This window comes from Ostrea edulis, chromosome 4 (genome assembly GCF_947568905.1).
Source record: "Ostrea edulis chromosome 4, xbOstEdul1.1, whole genome shotgun sequence".
Classification (NCBI taxonomy): domain Eukaryota; kingdom Metazoa; phylum Mollusca; class Bivalvia; order Ostreida; family Ostreidae; genus Ostrea; species Ostrea edulis.
Window position 1 is genome coordinate 88,793,964 of NC_079167.1, and position 22,726 is coordinate 88,816,689.

The 22,726-nt window shown below is 34.6% G+C and overlaps 1 protein-coding gene across 2 annotated transcripts; it reads left to right on the top strand.

The window, feature by feature from the left end:
- The first annotated feature begins 15,525 nt into the window (after positions 1-15,525).
- Positions 15,526-21,797, top strand: LOC125670526 (histone H2A.V). 2 transcript variants are annotated; one of them, XM_048905736.2, is made up of 6 exons: positions 15,526-15,648; positions 15,780-15,882; positions 16,019-16,096; positions 16,201-16,314; positions 18,543-18,672; positions 21,402-21,797. In XM_048905736.2, the coding sequence occupies exons 2-6, from the start codon at positions 15,880-15,882 to the stop codon at positions 21,461-21,463; spliced, it is 387 nt and encodes a 128-aa protein (XP_048761693.1). In that variant the 5' UTR covers positions 15,526-15,648; positions 15,780-15,879; the 3' UTR covers positions 21,464-21,797. The 2 variants fall into 2 exon arrangements, with proteins under 2 accessions (XP_048761693.1, XP_056020160.1); XM_056164185.1 differs by lacking the exon at positions 15,526-15,648 and having other exon boundaries at positions 15,762-15,882; positions 18,543-21,797.
- The last annotated feature ends 929 nt before the right edge of the window (positions 21,798-22,726 follow it).

The window sequence follows — 22,726 nt, forward strand, 5'->3', positions numbered from 1 at the left end:
TAAGTGCTCTACCAAGCCCCTATCTTTGCTCCTCCCGAAAATGTTAACAGCTGTGAAGGAGAAACTTCAAACTTACTGTGCGACTACATATGCCAGAAGTAGTGTTAATCAAATGTGGATTCTAAAAAATTCTAAAGAACTTTTAGTAAACTTGAAATCACAGAATTTTTCCCAAATCAATAGCATTAAAACCTATGACTTTTCAACACTACACACGACCATTCCTCACGATAAATTAAAGACTAAACTTTTTGACATCATAGACAGTTGCTTCTTCAACAAAAACGGAAAACGGAAATATTCATATCTAGTGATCAGTCATTCAAAAACTTACTTTGTTAAACACCACTCTGATTCCACGCACAAATACTCTGAATTTGAAATAAAAAATATGCTAGAGTTCCTCATTGACAATATCTTCGTGGTCTTTGGTGATCAGGTCTTCCAACAGTCTGTTGGAATTCCCATGGGCACGAATTGTGCTCCTTTGTTAGCTGACCTGTTTTTATATTCATATGAAGCAGAATTTATTCAAAAACTTCTACGTGAGAAGAAAAAATCTCTCGCTGTGACCTTCAATTCGACTTTTAGATATATCGATGACGTTTTGTCTATTAATAATGATAGCTTTCATTCATATGTCGATTTGATATATCCCTGTGAGCTCGAAATAAAGGACACCACAGAGTCGTCCACTTCTGCTTCATACTTGGATATTTTATTGAAAGTAGACATTAACGGCAAACTAACAACTCAACTGTATGACAAACGGGATGATTTAAGCTTCTCCATCGTCAACTTCCCACATTTATGTAGCAATATTCCATTATCCCTGCATATGGTGTTCATATATCTCAACTGATTCGATATGCAAGAGCTTGTTCTGGGTATAGTCAGTTTTTAAATCGAGGTAAGCTACTGACAAACAAGTTGATGGTACAGGGATTTCAACAGTCTCGATTGAAGTCAGCATTTCGCAAATTCTATGGTCGTTATAACGATCTAGTTCGTCAATACAACCTCGCATTGGGTCAAATGCTGTCTGACGTGTTTCATACCGATTGTTAAGCCGTTCGTGGCACACTGATTTTGACTGCGGATAACTCCGTTTACCTGATCAGGATATTGGGCTCACGGCGGGTGTGACCGGTCAACAGGGGATGCTTACTCCTCCCAGGCACCTGATCCCACCTCTGGTTGTCCAGGGGTCCGTGTTTGCCCAACTATCTAATTTGTATTGCTTGTAGGAGTTATGAGATTGATCACTGTTCGTTATCTTCACCTTGCATGTATCTTCGTGATCATTGGTAATCAGGTCTTCCAACAGTCTCTTTGAATCTCCATGGTCACGAATTGTGCTCCTTTGTTAGCTGACCTGTTTTCATATTCCTATGGAGCAGAATTTATTCAAAAACTTCTACATGAGAAGAAAAAGTCTCTTCCTGTGAACTTCAATTCGACATTTAGATATATTGACGATATATTATCTAATTTTCATTCATTTACTAAAAATTTCTTTAGAATATTCATATGTCGATTCAATATATCCCACTGAACTAGAAATAAAAGACACCACAGAGTCATCCACTTCTGTTTCATACTTAAATATTTTATTGAAAGTAGATATTAACGGGAAACTCACAGCTCAACTTTATGACAAACGGGATCATTTCAACTTCTCCATCATCAACTTCCCATATTTATGTGTTAATATTTCATTATCACCTGCATGTGGTGTTTATATCTCTCAACTGTTTAGATACGCAAGAGCTTGTTCTGCGTATGGTCAGTTTTTAAATCAAAGCAGGCTACTGACAAACAAGTTGATGGTGCGGGGATTCCAAAAGTCTCGTTCAAAATCAGCATTTCGCAAATTATATGGTCGTTATAACGATCTACTCTGCCAATACAGCCTATCATTGGGTCAAATGCTGTCTGACGTGTTTTATGTCGGCTGTTAGGGCGTTCTTGGCACACTGATTTTGACTATGGATAACTCCGTTTAGCTGGTCAAGATATAGGGCTTATGGCGGTTGTGGCGGGCGACAGGGGATGCTTACTCCTCCAAGGCACCTGATCACACCTCTGGTATATCCAGGGATTCGTGTTTACCCAACCCTCTATTTCGTATTGCTTATAGGAGTTATGAGATTGATAACTGTTCGTTATCTTTACCTTTCATATTACTTTAGCATGACCTATTACCCGGAAAAAATGACGATGAAACTCAACACAAGGGAAATTCAAACGAATAGGTAACACCTTTATTAATAATGAATTGTCACTTAACTTGTATCAACATTCTAACGATTTTCTCAGAAACAAATAAATACTTAAATGGTAGTTCTAGATAGAAGCAGAGAACATTGACACAGTTTTTTGGCGGTCGGAAAGTTTTTGACTCAAAACAAAAAACTGAGTTGTTAGTTTGCTGTTAACATTCATTTTCAATAACTATCCAAGTACGATGCAGCTGTGGAGGACTCTGTTCAATTGTTCTAAATGAATCTTTTATTCAAGAGAATACATTGGTCACTAGTTGATACATACATGTATATTACGGCACGCGATTCATCGGTGTAATCTGAGCAGGCCAGGAGAAACAGGTGATTGCAGGAAAATTAACCTGGTGGTGTTTAGGGCGCTCACTTCGAAACCGAGAGGTCCCGACCTTGATTCTCGAACTCGGTGCCGCGTCAAACCTAAGGCGTTTAACATATGTAGTGACCGATCTTTCCCCAAACACCTAGCTTTAGAAGTGAGGGATCACGGGTCTTTCGGATAAGAAGTATCTTAAAGATAGAGATCTTCATTCACGGCAGGTAGTGCTACAATAAAGAACCCAAACTATACTACTCAAAATTTGATAAGGATCATTGATATTTTTCTGTTTAAAAAATTAATAACTGCATAACTGGCAATATCGTGACCAAGTGAAATAAAAAACGTCTTCAACAAACTTGCACGTGCATTTCATTTCATGGGAAATGCGTTTCTCATCACAGTTTATGCTTTTGCTACCATTGCACGATATACACTAAGGCATCGGTGTCTGATTCTTTCTAAAATTTCAAACTCACTTGAGTGTTTACACTACGTTTATCAACACAATGCCCCCTCAACGTGTAAGGCGTCGCCTGACGACAGAACAACTGGGCAGATGTATTGGAATGCTTGACGCTGGCTATTCACAACGTGACGTTGCAAATACACTAAACGTCAACCAGAGCGTTGTAAACAGGGCCTGGAACCAACAGCAAACTTTTGGTACAGCAGCACACCGACATGAGGGTGGTCGTCAGAGGTCGACTACCCAACGCCAAGACCATTTTGTGGCTCTTCAGGCATGACGCCATCCCTTCTGGAGAGCAACCAGCCTACGTAACGACCCCCTGAACGCCTCGGGGGTGAATGTGTCCACTCAGACGATACGGAATCGGCTTCACAATGCAGGTCTCAACTCGAGAAGGGCATGTGTTCGAGTCCCTCTGACTGTTCGACACCGGCGGGAGCGATTGGACTGGGCTGAAGATCATGTCACTTGGACACAGAACGATTGGGTTCAAGTTCTGTTCACCGATGAGTCCAGGTATTGTTTGGACTTTACAGCCAGGAGGCACCGAGTGTGGCGACGACAACGTGAACGTTTCCATGATGCCAACATCAGTGAACATGACCGTTATGGTGGTGGTTCCATCATGGTCTGGGGTGGAATCAGCAGGGATGGAAGAACAGATCTTCATGTCCTGGAGAGAGGAACAATGACGGGGGTGCGGTACCGGGATGAGATCCTCGATGATTACGTCAGACCCTACGCTGGTGCTGTTGGCCCTGAGTTCATCCTGATGGATGATAACGACCGTCCTCATCGCGCCAGGGTGGTGGAGCAGTACCTTCAGCAGGAGACAATTGTCCGTATGGACTGGCCCGCGCGCTCGCCGGACTTGAATCCGATTGAGCATGTATGGAACATGCTGCAGGTTGCCCTTTCACGCCGTAGAGCACAACCCACGACTTTGGCAGAGCTCGGAAACGCCCTCGTGGAAGAGTGGAACAACCTTCCCATTGGAAACATCCGGGTGCTTATTGACAGCATGGCTCGACGTTGTCAAGCCGTCATTGATGCAAAGGGAGGCTATACCCGGTATTGACACTTCATCGACTAAGTGTAATGATGGACTATCCCCAAAAACTGCGTAATTCTTTCTCTGACTTGCTGTTAACTTTTTGTAATGAAATGCCTTTTGGTGTTATCAGATTTCAAGCATTCCGTATTGATAAAAGTTCATGCCGTTCATGAATTTCCATTCATAACCTGAGTAAACACGTTTCTGACTCAAATTCATGTCTTTTGTTATGTTAGTGGTAAATTACACATATATAACCTAGTGATCCTTATCAAATTTTGAGTAGTATATTATGACAGGCACTTGTATCGCTTGGGGACCTAATTAAATGCCCTGTATATAAGATCGCTTGGGGCCTAATTGCTGTATAGAAGAATACTATTTAGGTCCCCAAGCGATATTATTGCATGTGACTACTTTGTCATTGAGCGTCATGCATTGGCCAAAAGAACTGCGAACGATAGTCTTGTTTTACCGCCTACCTTCTCGTCAAATTTTAAAAGTTATCATTTTCAAAGGATTTTTTTTTGGGTGTTAATATAGATATGTATATGAATTTTCATAAAAGTTTATTCATTTGACAAAACAAAGGGAGATAACTTTAAATTTTGGGTAAAGGTAACTCCATACTTGCAGTTTTATCTGATGAAAGGCGAAGATAACGAACAGTGATCAATCTCATAACTCCTATAAGCAATACAAAATAGATAGTTGGGCAAACACGGACCCCTTGACATACCAGGGGTGGGATCAGGTGCCTAGAGGGAGTAAGCATCCCTGTCGACCGGCCACACCCGCGTGAGCCCCATATCCTGATCAGGTAAACGGAGTTATCCGTAGTCAAAATCAGTGTACCACGAACGGTCTAACTATCGGTATGAAACACGTCAGCCAGCATTTGACCCAATGATAGGTTGTATTGACGAACTAGATCGTTATAACGACCATAGAATTTGCGAAATGCTGACTTCAATCGAGACTGTTGAAACCCCTGTACCATCAACGTGTTTGTCAGTAGCTTGCCTAGATTTAAAAACTGACTATACGCAGAACAATCTCTTGCGTATCGAATCAGTTGAGATATATAAACACCATATACAGGTGATAATGGAATATTGCTACATAAATATGGGAAGTTGACGATGGAGAAGCTTAAATCATCCCGTTTGTCATAAAGTTGAGTTGCTAGTTTGCCGTTAATACCTACTTTGAATGAAATATCTAAGTATGAAGCAGAAATGGACGACTCTGTGGTGTCTTTTATTTCGAGCTCGCAGAGATATATCGAATCGACATATGAATGAAAGTTTATTAATAGATAAAACGTCGTTGATATATCTAAATGTCGAGCTGAAGGTCAGAGCAAGAGACTTTTTCTTCTCACGTAGAAGTTTTTGAATAAATTCTGCTTCATATGGTTATAAAAGCAGATCAGCTAACAAAGGAGCACAATTCATGCCCATGGGAATTCCAACAAACTGTTAGAAGACAGACCACGAAGATATTGTAAATGAGGAATTCTAGCATATATTTTTTTTAACTTCAGAATACTTGTGCGTGGAAGCAGAGTGATGTTTAACAAAGTAATTTTTGGGATGACTGATCACACTAGATATGAATATTTGAATGTTGAATTGAAATCAATATATAAAATGAAACAAATCAAACATGTAATAATTTGATTAATGAGATTGAGAAAAAAAACCGACTACAGCCTCCATGGTATTGGAATCGCAAAAAGAATTCCAAATATTTATTCGCATTAAACAACCCGGCATCTTACCAAAGTCCATTGAGCTCATTTTCATTTCTGAAAAAAATATTCGCGTTTTAACGCGAAACTTCCGCTAAATAACGCAAATCTTTCGCGAATAAACGCGTAGCTTTCCCGTTATAGCGTGAAACTTTCGCAAATATACGCGTAACTTTCGCGAATTAACGCGAAATTACGAGTTATAGCGACACTTTTAGGTTATAAAGCGTAGATTTTGCTTATAACCACGAATTCATGGATTGAATGCAATGCGTTCAATATAAAAAAAAAAGTAGCATGAAATAATTTGCTCATTACAATGAAGAAAAATAAAGATAGACTTGTCCAGTTGTACTTTGTAATTTTGTATATGCATATCTCTTGATATAATTTGACTGCTTTAAGAAGATTATCTTATTGACCTTTGATTCTGTTGTACATATTTCGTGTTATTAATTGTCACATAGGAGAAATCTTATTAGACAATAAAATATGTTAAAACCAAAGCAAATCCATATCAAATGGCAAAATTATAAAACAGTTAGTTACAAAGGTCGTTGTGAGAATTCTATGGGATTTCCCGAAAGATTACAGCCAAGGGACATAACCTTTGAAAAGTGTGGATTCATCTATTATTGGAAGAAAATGACTAAGGTCACCAAGTGCTTTCTAGAGATATTCTGAGGAGTTTTTCGGGTTATTGCATGAATCAAAAGTAAATGTAGATAAAGCATGGTTTACTCAATAACATAACATAAATTCAAGGATTTAGTGGTTGATAATCCAATAGTTCTTTGAAAATCTGTAACATTTTAGGCTTGATTTCAATGAACAAAATTTTATAACCCCCGTATTAAAAGCTGTTGTTAGCTTAGCAACACTGGTATTAATCAAATACATACCGCATTGTTAAGCCGTTCTTGGCACACAGATTTGACTGCGGATAACTCCGTTTACCTGATCAGGATATGGGGTTCACGGCGGATGTGACCGGTCAACAGGGGATGCTTACTCCTCCTAGGCACCTGATCCCACCTCTGGTGTGTCCAGGGGTCCGTGTTTGCCCAACTATCTATTTTATATTGCTTGTAGGAGTTATGAGATTGATCACTGTTCGTTATCTTCACCTTGCATACAAGTATGAATTATACTTTGCATTAAATAAATCTTTGATAGCATATAATGATGCCAAACATTCTGAAATATGCGTGTATAAAATGTAGGCGAGCTACCGTGTGTATATATGATAGTAATTCCACTCTCATTTGATGTCGTCAGATTTTGCAAAATCAATGATTTATTGAGATTTATGCATGATAGGAACATGAATTTTGTTGGAATATTTTTTGATAGTTATTGTAAAAAAAAATCTTGTTCAAAATAAACTATTTCAAAAGTCTAAATTAAAGTTTAATAATCAATTGCATGTTTCAAAACATTGAATCCAAGGGCAAAAACTATGTTTTCAGTGATTTCTATATCAAGTCTATTATGTGATAGATTTCCTTTATTTTTTACAGACATTTTGCATATTTTTGTGAAGAAACAGTTTCATGAATTTGTTATGAATCCTATTGTATCGTCATAACCATTTTTAAAATAATAAAACTTTGGTGACACTAACACTGTTTAAAGAAAATCGCAAATTTCCGACGATGATATATGATTCTGTTTAAGTATGTCTTGGATCTTAAAAAGTGTGAATGATGACCTATATATTTTATTTGATAATTTATTAGATTTAACTCTAATAAATGGAAATAAATACACTTTTTAAACTTGTATCAAATAAAATTGCGAGTATGGAGTTACCTTAAGGTTGCGTATAAATGCATAACGTTAGTCTTCGTTCATTGTACTAATCACGGATTCCTGTTTTACACAACTATATTGAGATAGAATATTTCGCGTTATAATGCAAAAAAAATACGCGTTCATTCGAGAAAGTTTCGCGTTATAACGTGATTTTTTTTCAGTAACGAAAATGAACTCAAAAGGCTTTCGTAGCATCTAACCACAGCTAAGGTACCTATAGTAATCTTACACATTTCCTTCCCGTCTGTCGTGGCCGGTGACAATACATTCCAATGGACTATTGTCTCCGACAGCAGTATGGAAGTACTGTGATGCAAAAAATATGCCATGTCTCGACACATATATATTATGATATATTATACACGGTGATAATATGTACCATCGGACGACAATATGTACCGTGAGGGTACCGGGTACCTGCATACGAGTATGTATCGTCGCCGAGGATAATATGTGCCAAACAACAATATGTACCATCACAGTGTGCACTCAACGAGAGCTCTAATCTCGAAAGAGTCTTGAACTTTCATACACAGTTACTCTAAGCATTATGATAGATTAACTTTATTTTTAGTTTATATTATCTTGAAACTTGTAAAAGTTAATTAGTTTATGATGCAGAAGTTTACAATAATAAATCGTCATTTTCTTTCCTTTGTAATGTTTAACTTTAACTCAGTATTCTAATGAGCTATTTGGCATACTTCAACTTTAACTCAGTATTCTAATGAGCTATTTGGCATACTTCGTGATTTCTCATATTCAAAACAGCACTAAAAACAATGATAAAGAAAGATATCATTGACCAATACATATATTTTCTCGTAATTACGAGAAAAATGTCTCGCAATTACGAGATGTTTTCTTGTAATTCTGAAATAATTATCTCGTAATTACGAAAGCTTTTCTGGTAATTTCGAGATAATTATCTTTTCTGGTAATTATGAGATAATTATCTCGTAATTATGAGACAGTGGAAGGAGAATTTATTTTTTTATGTGATAGGCTTTCGTGGATTATGAATATGTCAACATAAACGTAACACAATGTAGTCATTTCATTGCTAGTATACGTAATATCATCACTCGATCAACTCTATCAAAATATAATCAAATATCGATGGGGGGTCCTTAATTCTCTTATGTAAGAGTTTTTATGAAGTTGGCAAGCGAAAGCGAGCCAGAATTTTTTTTTAATAAGAAACAAACCTCACATCGGGTCGAGACCCCCCCCCCTCCCCCTTTCTCTGATATTTGTCAAAGGTGTGATCCAAAGAAGAGAACAAAAGATTTTATTCACTGGTAGGCTGTATTATGATATATATATTTATGGTTGTTTTATGATCTATATTTGCGTTTCAATCACCAAAAAAGCATGGACATATTTTGGTCGAGATAACAGTATAAAATATGATATTCGCTATTCAGAAATTTTCAGCAATATAGTGATCGAATTCTCATTGACTTTCAAATCAAATTTCACATAAAGATTTTTTCATGTTTTGTATTATACACATCATTTGTACATGCTTTTCGGTTAATTATTGGAGGTGGAAAATGTGAAATAAACAAGATCATGAATAACATTAACGCACTTGATTTGTCTACACTGACTACCATGGCACGCCAAATTCACAAAAATGAGCTAAACATAGTTTCACAGTTGATAAACTAGGTTTATCGACTGTAAACTATAGTTAACGATTCGTTAACTATAGTTTTCATCCGTAAAACTATATTTAACGGTTGTAAACTATAGTTTACAAATGCTAATCCAAGTTTATCTGTCTTTAAATAAACGTTAACAATAGATTTTGCTGATAAATACAGATTCACATTTGTAAACTATAATTTACATTCGTTAACTATAGTTCACAATTGTTAATCCTAGTTTCACAAATTGTGATACTATATTTATCAGATAAACTATGTTTAACATTCGTTAATTATAGTTTTTGATCGTAAACTATAGCTAACTGCCATTTTTACTCATAAACTATATAAACAAAACTGTGTTTATCACTTTGTTGTGAATTCGGCGCATTAATACAAACCGTAAACTATCATTTACATTCGTTAATAATAGTTGAGACTTGTAAACCGTAGTTAACAATCGTGAAACCATATTTATCAGATAAAATATGTTTTGCAATCGCTAATGATTGTTTTCATTGTTAATTATAGTTTACGCTTGTGAAACATAGATTATCTGTTAACTATGGTGTACAGATGTGAAATATAGATTAACGTCGTTAACTATAGTTTACGGTCCGTAAACTATAGTTTACAGTCAATAAACCTAGTTTATCAACTGTGAAACTATGTTTAGCTCATTTTTGTGAATTTGGCGTGCCATAGACTACCATGCGTACACTTTTCCGTAATCAAGGTCAAAGATGTTCACCTTCACCCTGTCCAGGGCATGCGTTGGTGAATGCACCGAAAAATTCAATATGGCTGAAAAATGGTAATCAAGGTGGTAAATTTGCAGACTTTTTTTCTCCGCGTTCTTTTATCTGTAAAACATATATAATAGAATGATTCCAGTATATTGTACGTCATCATTTACAAGGGTTTTTAAAAAAAATGTATTTCAAAGAATAAATGAAAACGATTGATATTTCGTACAATCATCAACGACAATTCGGCGCCAAAATATCAGCAAATATTTTTTAACACGACTTGATTTTTCCCCAGCTGTATGTAGGTATTTATACATGCACATTGAAATACATTCTTGTTAGAAATAAACAATTTTAGACAATGGAGGATATTATACTAGACAGTAATCGTTTGTTGTACTTTAACTGCATCAAAGTCATCAACAAACAATATAAAACAAGCTTAAGAGGTCCTCTCCAAAAAGGATCCCCCTCAGCTGATGTTGCAGTTCAACGTCCATTATGCTACACTACACCAAACTGCACTTGATTATAAGGTGCAATTATAAGGGTGATAGACCTAATTCGTTTCTACAATAGAGATTTTATTCAAATTTTGATATAAGGTAAAGCATGCATTAATGAGTTTTAGTCAATAAAAAAAAGAAGAAACAAATGAAAATCATCTGTGATTTTTCAGCCGGGGGGGGGGGGGAGGGGTTGGTTTCAAAAGGGAAATTTCCAATGTGCAATATAAAGGTTAAAAAAAAAATCTACAATAGAGTTTTAATCCAAATTAAAGAATGATTTTAAAAAGACAATAAGCTTACTAATCATAAGGGCAAAAATATGGGTCATCAGCCAATTTTTTTTTTTTATGAGGAGCATATCAAAGGATGATTTTGACCAGTTTTCAAGGAAAACTTCATTAAAGAAGAAATGAATAAGTTTTCTACTTGTAGTTTCATACTTTTCCTCTATACTATACAATTTTATAGATTAGAAAAAAAGTTTATCAATCTTATATAAACACTGAGTCATTGTAAGATATTCCAGGGGGTGGTGTCAAAATATGTAATGCATGAACTGTCACAAATTCAATAAATCCGATATAGAGTTGTATAGACAACGGATTTGTATGTAATGTGTAATTTTTTTTTTCATTTTTTTTTTTTTCATTTTCATAATCGTTAACCTTTCTAAATAAATTTAAAAAGTTCAAATGTTTGAATAAAAGCATACATATTTTATATTGATAAGAGACCAAGTATATGACTTATTGAACAGTTTCAAGATAGGATTTAGCATGTACTTCAAATGTCATTCTTCATTTATAGCATTTTTCAGAGGCAGATCCAGGAATTGCAGATATTATCGTCGGTTTTGAGTAATACGGTTCTGGCGCATGTTGTAAATTGTTAATTGTTTATGATTCGAATGGTATTTATTACAATCGTTTTGTTCAGTTTATGAGTAAAATGTCCAGAGTTTACACATCGATTCATGATATAAACAATGTTCAGAAGTAAAATTTTAATTACAAAAGAGTCTAGATTTTTTTTTACTTCGTTGTACATATCTATGACAGTTTGATTCATGGCATATTCGCGGGATGTTGTCAAAACACGGACAATCACGGAATCACAGAAAATACACTCAAAACACAGAAGAATCACGGACAGATTTTTAAAAGTCACGCATCCACGGACACTAAAGTTACGTAATCTATAAATTGATTTCATCGAAGAATTTATATATAACTATGGATTAAAATAAGATGTATTAATTACCTGTATAATGAAAAAAAATAAAGTCTCAAGTTCAATCCGTAAAATTCGCCTGTTCATAATGTGATAATTCCAATGTTAATTATTACATGTTTTGTAATTCCATATACTATTCCTATATACCTATTATGGTCCCTTTATCTCATGTACACCTTATATGCACTGTGATATATCATAATGTGATTTTATCTGGTGCCATATTCATACATTCAAATCACTGATTGTATTTTGAATATGATTGTTTCTGTGATATAATCTATAATATGTGTCTTTGCCAGTAATTGTTATTGTGCTTGTGCAAATAAATCATTGTCATTGTATATCGCGATATCGAGTGCGCCATGGGTTTTTAATAAAAAAAAAAAATTCAGATTACTTTCTACTAAAACTGCATTTTTAGACTAAATAAAGTAAATTTGAAAGTTTTCTATTTCAAAATATTGTTGTACATATCTTCCATTTTTCCTCCATGTCATATTTCTCTGGTGTAGCATACCTCTTTAACATTACACCAGGTGTGCAACGGTGTGAACAAATCAAATGCGCCCAGTGATTACAATAGATCGGCGTGTCAATATACAGCTATAGAATTATCTCATACATGAAGATGTCAAAATCCACCAATGATAATTTACATACACAGGGGTGGGTATCCAGAAAATTTTCAAAGGAGAGGGGGTGACCCAAGTTTGTACCTTCTCCACCTGCCCCTCCAAATAAGGTGTTTAAATATTTTGTTAAAATGCTCAATCAAAAGGGGGAGGAGGATTGCAAACCCCCTCTAGACCCGCCACTGCATGTTCACCCCCCCCCCCTTTCGAATTGTTTTGTTTTGAACTTTTATTGCTGAAATCAAAAGGATTGGGAACAAATTCTGACAACTTACAAGTCCCTCTCCTAAAATATTACAATATGTCATGCAAGGTAATAATTAACAGGTAAAAGATGTACAATGATTAAACGAATCTACAAGTTTCTTCTATAAATTTATGAACAACTGAAAAAAACATTACCGCATAATAACAATTTTGTATCAATATTAACCAAGTCAAGCATGAAAAGGCGATTAAAAAGATTAGTTCTAGCTCTGAAGTAATTTTTACAAGCAAAAAAAAAAAAAAAAAAAAAAAAAAAAGAAGAGATGATATACATCTTCATTAATATGTCCACATGTACAAAACGGAAAATGTGTAATATTTCGTTTATAAAGATCATAATTAAGTATACAGTTGTATCTTAGCTTTGTATGAATAACGTTGATATATCGTTTTCCAAAAGAGTAATATGATGGTGGTCTTGTAATGTCTGTTATTATATTTTTGCGGAATGAATGATTTCGAATACAAATTCTTACATCTTAGGAGGTTCTAACCTTGATGTAATAAAACAAAGCATGATATAAAGAAACAAATAATAATAATAATAATAATAAATAAATAAATAAAGAAAAAGAAAAGATATACTATATTACAATCGTGTAAATCGTTTAGAATAAGATATATACATTAGATATATACATTTTTACACCGCAGAGACGATTTTGTCGTTCATTTCAAACTCTAAATTTTCATTGCCCCCAAAGTTAATTTCGCGCATCAAAAATAGATGGAGAAAATTTTGCCGTTCATTTTAAATTTTCATTACCTCAAAGTTAAATTCGTGTATATGAAATAGCTCGTTAAACATAGCAGTTCTTATAAGCTTGCATTTGAAAATCTTTCTCAAACATGAATCTTCTGTCTTTATATTTAAAGGGGCATGGACAGAACTTGAGCTGGAAATTTTCAAACTTTATTTTCTTCATTTCTAATGTGTAGAATGCTTAACTAAGGTATTTCTTAGGTTAAATATACTAGTAAAAATTCCGTTTAAAGCAAACCTTTTTTTTTAATTTACAAGTTAATTCTGAACACAATTAAATAGTTTCTAGTGTTAGGCACATCTCATTTCATTTTAAACATGCTATTTTCTATCAAGGAATTTATAAGTAACAAAAACACACGACACGAGCCTTGTTTACATAACTTCAAATTATGAGTGCTGTAACTCACTTGTAACTCAACAACTGATATTCAAATTTTGGTTGACCATTAGAAATACTTTAGTTAAGCATTGTAAACAATAAAAATGGAAAAATAAAATTTGACAATATTCAGCTCAAATCGTACCCATGCTCCTTTAGGAGAATCAGTAATGCTTCTTCTATTTAAATCAATCATTTAATGTGACTGATACCCTTTTACCAAGAAGAAAATGTTTTTGAACTTTTGTACTTACTATCTCTCTTACGTGCATTGATTCATTTCTAAGCATAGTATACTAAATCATTGGAGTCGAATATATTAATATTATCAATACGATTTTACTCGCTGACACAATACGCATTACAAAAATCAATGAAAGTAAAATGCTTTAAAATTACATTTTAACGAGGTTACATTTTCTGTACCAATGTATAAATTTGAATAATTGCAATTCATTTCCAAAAATTCCATTCAGTGACAATCATTGTCTAAATTAATACATATCGACGAAAAAGAAATGTGTGATTAAACCTATCATTCATTTTCATTTAGCTGCATGGGCCTCTGGCATATCGCGAATTCGTAAGCTCTTCTCTCTCTCTCTCTCTCTCTCTCTCTCTCTCTCTCTCTCTCTCTCTCTCTCTCTCTCTATATATATATATATATATCTACGTCTCTGTTGGAACATAGGTCTTTAGAATATGTATGAACACTTGATGTATATATATTCATGATAATAAATGTTATTATCATTTAGTTATATGTAATATATTACCTGATTATGTATATATAATAAAACAAACTATACTTGGGTAATATGAAGAATGTCGGTCAATCCGGCCCTAGTCGACCCGGCCCCTGTCGATCCCGCCCCAAGTCATTCCGGCCACAATTACCGTAGTCAGCCTGTCCCCATATACGTTTTATAGATATTTTCTGTTTATAATTTATGTAATGGGGTGGGAAGTACATTTATGTTTTATAAATGATGAAACATTGTTTAATATGATAAATAAAAAATGTATCAATTCATCAAATTTCAGTTAAAGCAATACAAGTCAACTTAATTCAAAATAAAAGATCAAATAGAATAACATAGACAATTGTATTGACAATTAATTCATTATCAAAATTTCATTTGAGTGGCACGTTTGCTATTTATTATTTCCTCATACTTTTAATACTCAAAATTTACATGATGTGTAATACATTGTATTTTAAAACAAATGAGATGTGTAGGTATGAGGATTATATTAGTCATGCCGATAGGTGTTAATATTGGTGCAGACTACTGTGATAGTTAAAAGTACCGCCAGTTAATTACATCTTGTATTGCTTTAACATATAACAATTATCACTTACAAATTGAAAAAAAAAGATATAAAGAAATACAAATTCTAGAACTCTTAAGTGTCTGTATCCGTTGTGTTCCAAACAGATAACGTACACGTCACGCACATGTACATGTTACAAACAAATCTTTAATCTAAATCATGGTTATAATCACTACAAACAATATAATTATATTGATATTTGGATGAAAATTATAGCATTAACTGTAAATAAGAAGACAGTAAAAGCTTTATAAACCTTGGGGCCGGATTGACTGGGGCCGGATCAACTAGGGACGGAACGACTTGAGGACGGAACGACTAGGGGACGGATTATTTTTGGGGCCGGAACGACCTGTTACCAATTATGAAATAGACCATAAAACTATTGCTAATAAGGATTACTTCCCTTTGCACGAATATTTACAGTCGTATGTTAAACATTTTAAAATCAAATAAAGGACGTAAATAGTAGCTCATATATCTAAGCCGGAAAGTGTTTTTAACTGAATAATGTTCAAAATCGCTCAGCGAAACAGAACTCCTTTGTTTTCATTTGCAGTTTACCCATTGGTTTATTTTATCACGTGACCTTGAACTGGCATATACTTTGGCGGCCTTCGTTAGCGTCGGTTTGAGATTGATTTCATCAGGCAGCAAATATGGTGAGAAATCGTTGAATATCCTATTAAATTCAAGCCATCGAGTGTTCATTTATTTATATTTGCATTTTATATTAATGGCAGCCTACGTGATGAAGGTTTCTGTGGAAAATATTTTAACCCTGGTGTTTATTTTTAGGCAGGAGGTAAAGCAGGTAAAGATTCCGGAAAAGCGAAGGCCAAGGCAGTCTCTCGTTCGGCCAGAGCAGGTCTTCAGGTTGGTATATTCACTTTTATATGAAAGTACAGATTTCATTAAACGATCTCTTGTTTACATCACATTCTCTATGCATTCATGATAAATGTGCATCTATTTTGCAGTTTCCCGTAGGACGTATTCATAGACATTTGAAAAACAGGACCACAAGTCATGGACGTGTTGGAGCGACAGCTGCCGTCTACAGTGCTGCTATTCTTGAGTACTTGACAGCTGAAGTATGTTCAATGCACGTTAAACATCTTTTCCTTGTGTTTTACACGAAATCTGTGATCTGAATGTTCCTACTGCAGTCAACATTTAGGGTACCTCGCTCTGCTAGGCTTGAAAGTCGTGAAATACTTATTTGATAGTGCTGGGTCCTGATTTTTCTAATGCTTAGATTATAGATTTGTATGATTCGCTCAGAAAGGCCAACTGTTTCATTCAGTTTTCTCGAGAAATTCAAATTTTATGTGTTTGTTTACATTTTCAGTTTTCGCGGTTAAAATTCCAATATGGCGGATGCACTGTAGTATTTGCAATGAGCGCCAAATGTTTCACCGACTCAGACCGTAGGAAAAATCGAAACAATACCTACAAACGTTGATCTCGAAAGTATTTGTGTTCCAAGAATATGAAATTTTCACACTGGAAAAAATGCAGCATTCATTATGTACAACAAAAATAAACTATTTTTGAATAAATTTTCAATGGTTGGGAAGCAGTTCCGTACAGTTTATTTGAGAATCGGTGTAATATTAAATGACAGGAAATACATGTCAGGCTGTGTTTAAGTTTGTTTTGAACTCGTTTAGGGAATGTACATTTTATTTGATAGGAAACTTGAGACTTTTCAATTGTATCAAGTAGGGTGGGAACAATGCATAACTTGTAATACCGTATTTATCTTGGTATACTATCAATACAACATGTATATCTCGATATTATATTTAATCATAAAATTGTAACAAAAGAAGTATATGTTTTATTTACAATATATTAGCAAAATGTGAATAAATCAAATGACATTTGATGTGCATTGAATAATGTTCCCTTATCTTAGCATGATTTACATTTAATATACACGGCAGGTTTCTGCATTGGTAGCAATTCGTATTGCTTGCACTAACAAGTCGATAACAAAAGTATCAGCACTGATAGATTATTTACATTCAAGCCACCCTTTTAATACATTTTATTTGTACTTGGGAACTAATCTAGACTAAATTCACTTTGAAGAATTCAACATTCTTCCCTTGATAAAAATTCCCCACCAATTTTTTTCTTTTTCCCTATCGTTGAATGAAGGAGTCCCAGTCAGGCTGAAAAGGGTGTAGAGACTGCATATTTCTAGATCTTTCAATTGAGGTTCCTTTGTTTTGCTTTATTCAGAAGACTTTGTTAAATGCAGTTTCTGTAAATCCACACCATGGGTAGTAAAGATGCCATGATTTTATTTAATCTGGGACTTGAAACCACCAAAACCTAATAACAGGTCTACCTGGCACATGGCAGCCCAATAATTCAAACTTATTTTCATAATTCCCCTTAAAAGGGTAGTTCCCCCGAATCCTGGAGAAATCTCTGGTAATTTCATTTTCCAATTTCCAGTTTTAAACAGTTTTTGGGTGTTTACAGAGTTGGTGAAAGACACCAGACTACTGGATATCGGGTTTTTTTCAATTTGTCTAGTAAAACTTTAGTCTTGTCTGACAAATTGTCTGGTAGATATTAGCAGACAAGAAAGAATTGTATCTGCATCATATATTGGCTTTTATGCAATCAAAAAATTGGGTCTGGTATAGATAACTAGCTTTTATACTACAAATTTGCTTTCCCAGAAATCATAAGCTCACTCAGTGCATGTACCTTTGATATTACGCCTGTCATTTTACTGCTGATCATTTAAACTATCTAAATGTTGAAAAATCCATAGTTCAGACATTTGAAGGTGTAACAGGTGCTTGAACAGCTTGTCAACATGATTGCATATCCCCCTCCCCATTGGTTTACAAAATACTTTTGGAATAAATATAATTAATGATGAAAATCAAACTACAGCATAATTGGTAAGAAAGTTTAATCCTATGTGGTCAAAAACAAATTAATGTTTTGAACTGTCACACTAAAGGCTTGAAAATGAAAGGTGCAAAATCTGGGGTTTTTTAATCTGTCCGATAAATTTTTAACTTGTCCGGTAGATTTTTAATATCCCTAATCAACAGGACATAATGTCTGGTAGTTTTTTATTCTCTTTTGCCAACTCTGTGTATACTTCAGTCTTTTACAAATATTACAATGCCTGTATTGTTAGGTGTATCTTGAATTGGGATATATATATATATATATTGGTATATAATCACTTGCCTCTAATATCAAGCCCATGTATTCTCTGCATAGACAGTAATGACACTAATAATTAATAGATTGAATTCTTTTAATTTGATGATGTACATGTCTGCAGGTGCTGGAGTTGGCAGGTAACGCCAGTAAGGATCTGAAGGTAAAGCGTATCACACCCCGTCACTTGCAGCTTGCCATCAGAGGAGATGAAGAGTTGGATTCTTTAATCAAAGCAACAATCGCCGGTGGTGGTAAGTTTAATTTCTGTGATAGGTCATCTTTCAGTTGGATATTGGAACTACTTTTGTTGAGCATTCATGAAAGTTCAAAATGAGAAGAGTTTTATTGGGGGTTGGAGAATGTCGCATTTAGAAAAATTTCTCGTAGATATTTTTTGTTGTGTGTAGTGATGAAACGATTATCGATTCTATTTTTCATAATCGATTGTCGCCTGTACGCTAATCAATATCTAATTCGAGATTTATCTGACTGTTAATCCCGCTTTTATATTTAGACATGTGCAGGGGAGAGTAAGGGTGGACTCCACATTAAAAAGTGGGAATTCAGTGACACCAGCTAGTGTGTATGCTGCACATATCCATAAAAACCCAAAAATAATAAACGTTTATTAACTACATGTAAATACCAATTATATCGATCATTGATCGAAACAGTTCTTCCGATTATCGATTATGAAGTTTTTCCGATTTTTCAACACTAGGGTGATGTTTCGCTACAAAAATTGATTGGTTTTATGATAGTTATTTATTGCTGATTAAATTGATTGTGACATTCTATGAAATAAGATTACAGAGCATATGATCTGTAGGATTGGGTATTGTCAGCAAGAATGATATATATATATTATTACCACAGTAACTTGATCCGTAGAGTCGGATCACATCTCGTTGACAGGCGCGGACCATCAGATCACACGAAAAGCGAAGCGTCGAGTTTGATTTGATGATCCGCGCCTGTCAACGAGATGTGATCCAACTCTTCGGACCAAGTTACTGTAGTAATGATAAATTTATTATATACCCTCTTATGCATTTTAAATCCACATTTATAAGATAATAAATGTAATCCAAATTATCAAAAATAGACATACAGTGAATTTATATTTTGTGTACAGTTTTGTTTATGACGCGGTAAAAAATTTCCACAAATAACATTGCGTTGATGCATTGTGACGGCATCAGTTTCAGAGGATACTGATACGGAATCAGAAAACCACAGTGTGGTGATCCGGAAAACCGGATCACACACAGTGAAATCCACAGTATCAAAGAACGATACATTGATGGGTATATGATAATGTTATATATTGCTATTTGATTTAAATATTGTAACATTACCTTTTTCAAATTCCATATAAATAACCAGGTCTTTTTAGCAATTATTGAATAAAACCTTCACTCTTATTTTTTTTTAACAACTTTGTATTTGTTGTCCATAGTTAAACAGGAAGTTCAAGTTTGTAGTCTAATTGTTAAAAATGCAAGCAGCTAATTCCAGAATAGTGCAAGAAGAAAAAATCTGTTTTTATATGTATTTAAAAAGAGAAATGTATTTAGAATTATGTACTCATTACAGTTTAAGGGCTTTATTAGTGGTAAGAAATGAGGAATTTATTATAAACGGCTATCAGATATAAACGAAAATGTATAATTGATTAAATAATTGAAAAGATTGAGAAAATCATTTACAGTAATAAAAGGCATATTTTTCAAACACAAACTGTTTAAGACGTGTCTAGATTGGCTTTCATTGCTGGTCCCTCCTTATTCTTAACAAACCCAAAATACGTTTGATTATGTGTACTTTCAAGGATATGGAAATATTTTTTCAGACCAGGGCTCAACATTAACTTTTTTCCCTACTTGTCCATTCGGACAAGGGACAAAGATATTTACTTGCCCTAACTTCAACTTCACATGTCCGAAAAAAAATTCGCTTGATTGATTTTTGATCTTATTCTCTTGATAAAAACAACAAACACATAAAACTAAATTTGATCTTGAATTAATGACTTCATAAGATCCATGGATGATTGAAAGTAGTACGCAATAAGTGAACACCGATCCCGATCGAGTGTGACTCGGCTAATTTACATATCGATTGATATCGGGATCGAAGTTCATTTTTCATGCATTACTTCCGACTCTGAACTCCAGATAAACTTTTCACCAAATTATTTGGAGACTTCTTTACATAAAAAAGCACTTGTCCAATCGGACAAGTGCCCATCAATACTTGCTTGTCCGAAATGTTTTTCCACTGGTACCGGACAAACGTTAATGTTGACCCCTGCAGACATTATTTTTCGGATAGGTATTGCATGGTGGAAGAAAATTTATGTAAAGCCATACTAAGTTATGTTTTTTACGTGTTTTTATTTTCAAATAAATTGATTATGATAATTGTAATCGAGAATCAACGGCGGGAGACTTATAGCAACCGACTTTCATTTGTTGGCGTTAATCGGCTCTTTTTACTTTTTGAATTTTAACTTGTTTAAAGCTTCCTGAAAATACTGTTCATCTAGCATATTTGGTTCCCCATTTAGCAATCTATATTGGTTTCCCGTATTAAAGATCGAGGTAGTCAACAGTATTTTGCAAATTAAACAACATACTGAATTACTGGTACGAGGGCATGTTTTCAAATTATGTCTTTCATAATGCGATATATTTATGTCGGTGGATATATTGCAATATACCGATAACATTGCTCAACTCTTGTAACCTGTGTTAAATTTATAATAATGCATGTTCAATAAGAGGTAACCCAAGTACATTTTAATGGGCATTAGAATTACAAACACGATGCTTCTTGTGGTTGACCTACAAAAAATACATGCAACTGATGAAAACCATGGGTGTGAATGAACTTGCATGGCATTAGTACAGGTAATTCACATAAAGTATTTTTTGTGTTAATTGGGTAGATTTACTATATTGATATTTGTTTCCTCTAGGTGTCATTCCACACATTCACAAATCTCTCATTGGAAAGAAGGGCACACAGAAAGCAGCTTGAAAGTGTTCATGGTGAGAATATTCTGGGAGCTGAACAAAAGACTCTACCTGAATGTTGTGTACAAGTTTATATATAGAGACTATGACTGTCATATAACTTAGAAGACATTTTTTTTATCCTCATCTTTCACCTCATCAACTCCATTGCTTTTGGTTTTAATAGTACAGCGTCAATGTTTGTGTCAAGTTTTATTATTCATGTCCATTTATCATAAATAAATTTTAAAAACCAACTCTCTTTTATAACTTCGGGATACCTAGTATGTTGCCAATTTGATTGTAGTGGTAATCTCAAGAAGTGAAGTTGAAGAATAAATGTAGATTACGAAACTTTGGAACTTTTTGAGATTTATTTGTTAGATGGTGCTTGAGCAGTGCTTTATGAAAGCTAGCACAGAACTTATTCAGCTTTCATAAAGTGGGCAGGAATTAAGAATGTGAGTACTTTGGTTTTACAATGTGTGTGTTGGTGATAAACGAAGTACACTTTTTGCTGATGGAGGAAAATTGTTTTGTTAAAACAGTGTTTCCACAGCTCCCCAACTTGAATACAAAACCTTTTAAGGTTTATTTATAGTACATGTAGATAGTGCTTTATGAAAGCTAGCATAGATCTTGTATCAGCTTAAACTGGGCAGAAATTAAGAGTGAGTACAATTTTTGTGTTGGTGTTAAACGAATTACACTTTTTGCTGATGGAGGAAGAAAAAGATAAATCTCCCAGCTCCCCAACTTGAAAGTGCTCCAAATTGCTCCGTATTCCTCTTGATACATTGCGTGGTATGGAGGAGGAACAGGGACAAATTGCTCCGTATTCCTCTTGATACATTGCGTGGTATGGAGGAGGAACAGGGACAAATTGCTCCGTATTCCTCTTGATACATTGCGTGGTATGGAGGAGGAACAGGGACAAATTGCTCCGTATTCCTCTTGATACATTGCTCCGTATTCCTCTTGATACATTGCGTGGTATGGAGGAACAGGGACAGTATGAACTGCATTGAGGAAAAAGATTCAACATAGAAGTGACCAATGTCATTGTATTGTGTGATACAAAAATAGTGACTTGCGCTGAGGTACCAGTATGAAAGTGAACATGCCCTTGTTAATGGAAAAAAGGAGCTATAACATACTTCTCTTTGAACCACTGTAAATTGTAGGAAAATATTGGATCCGTGGGTCAGAACATTGTCAAATCATTGTCAAGGCTATCCAGTAAGTCTAAATTAAAGGTGAAATGTTGAGCACTCCCTCTTACTAATTT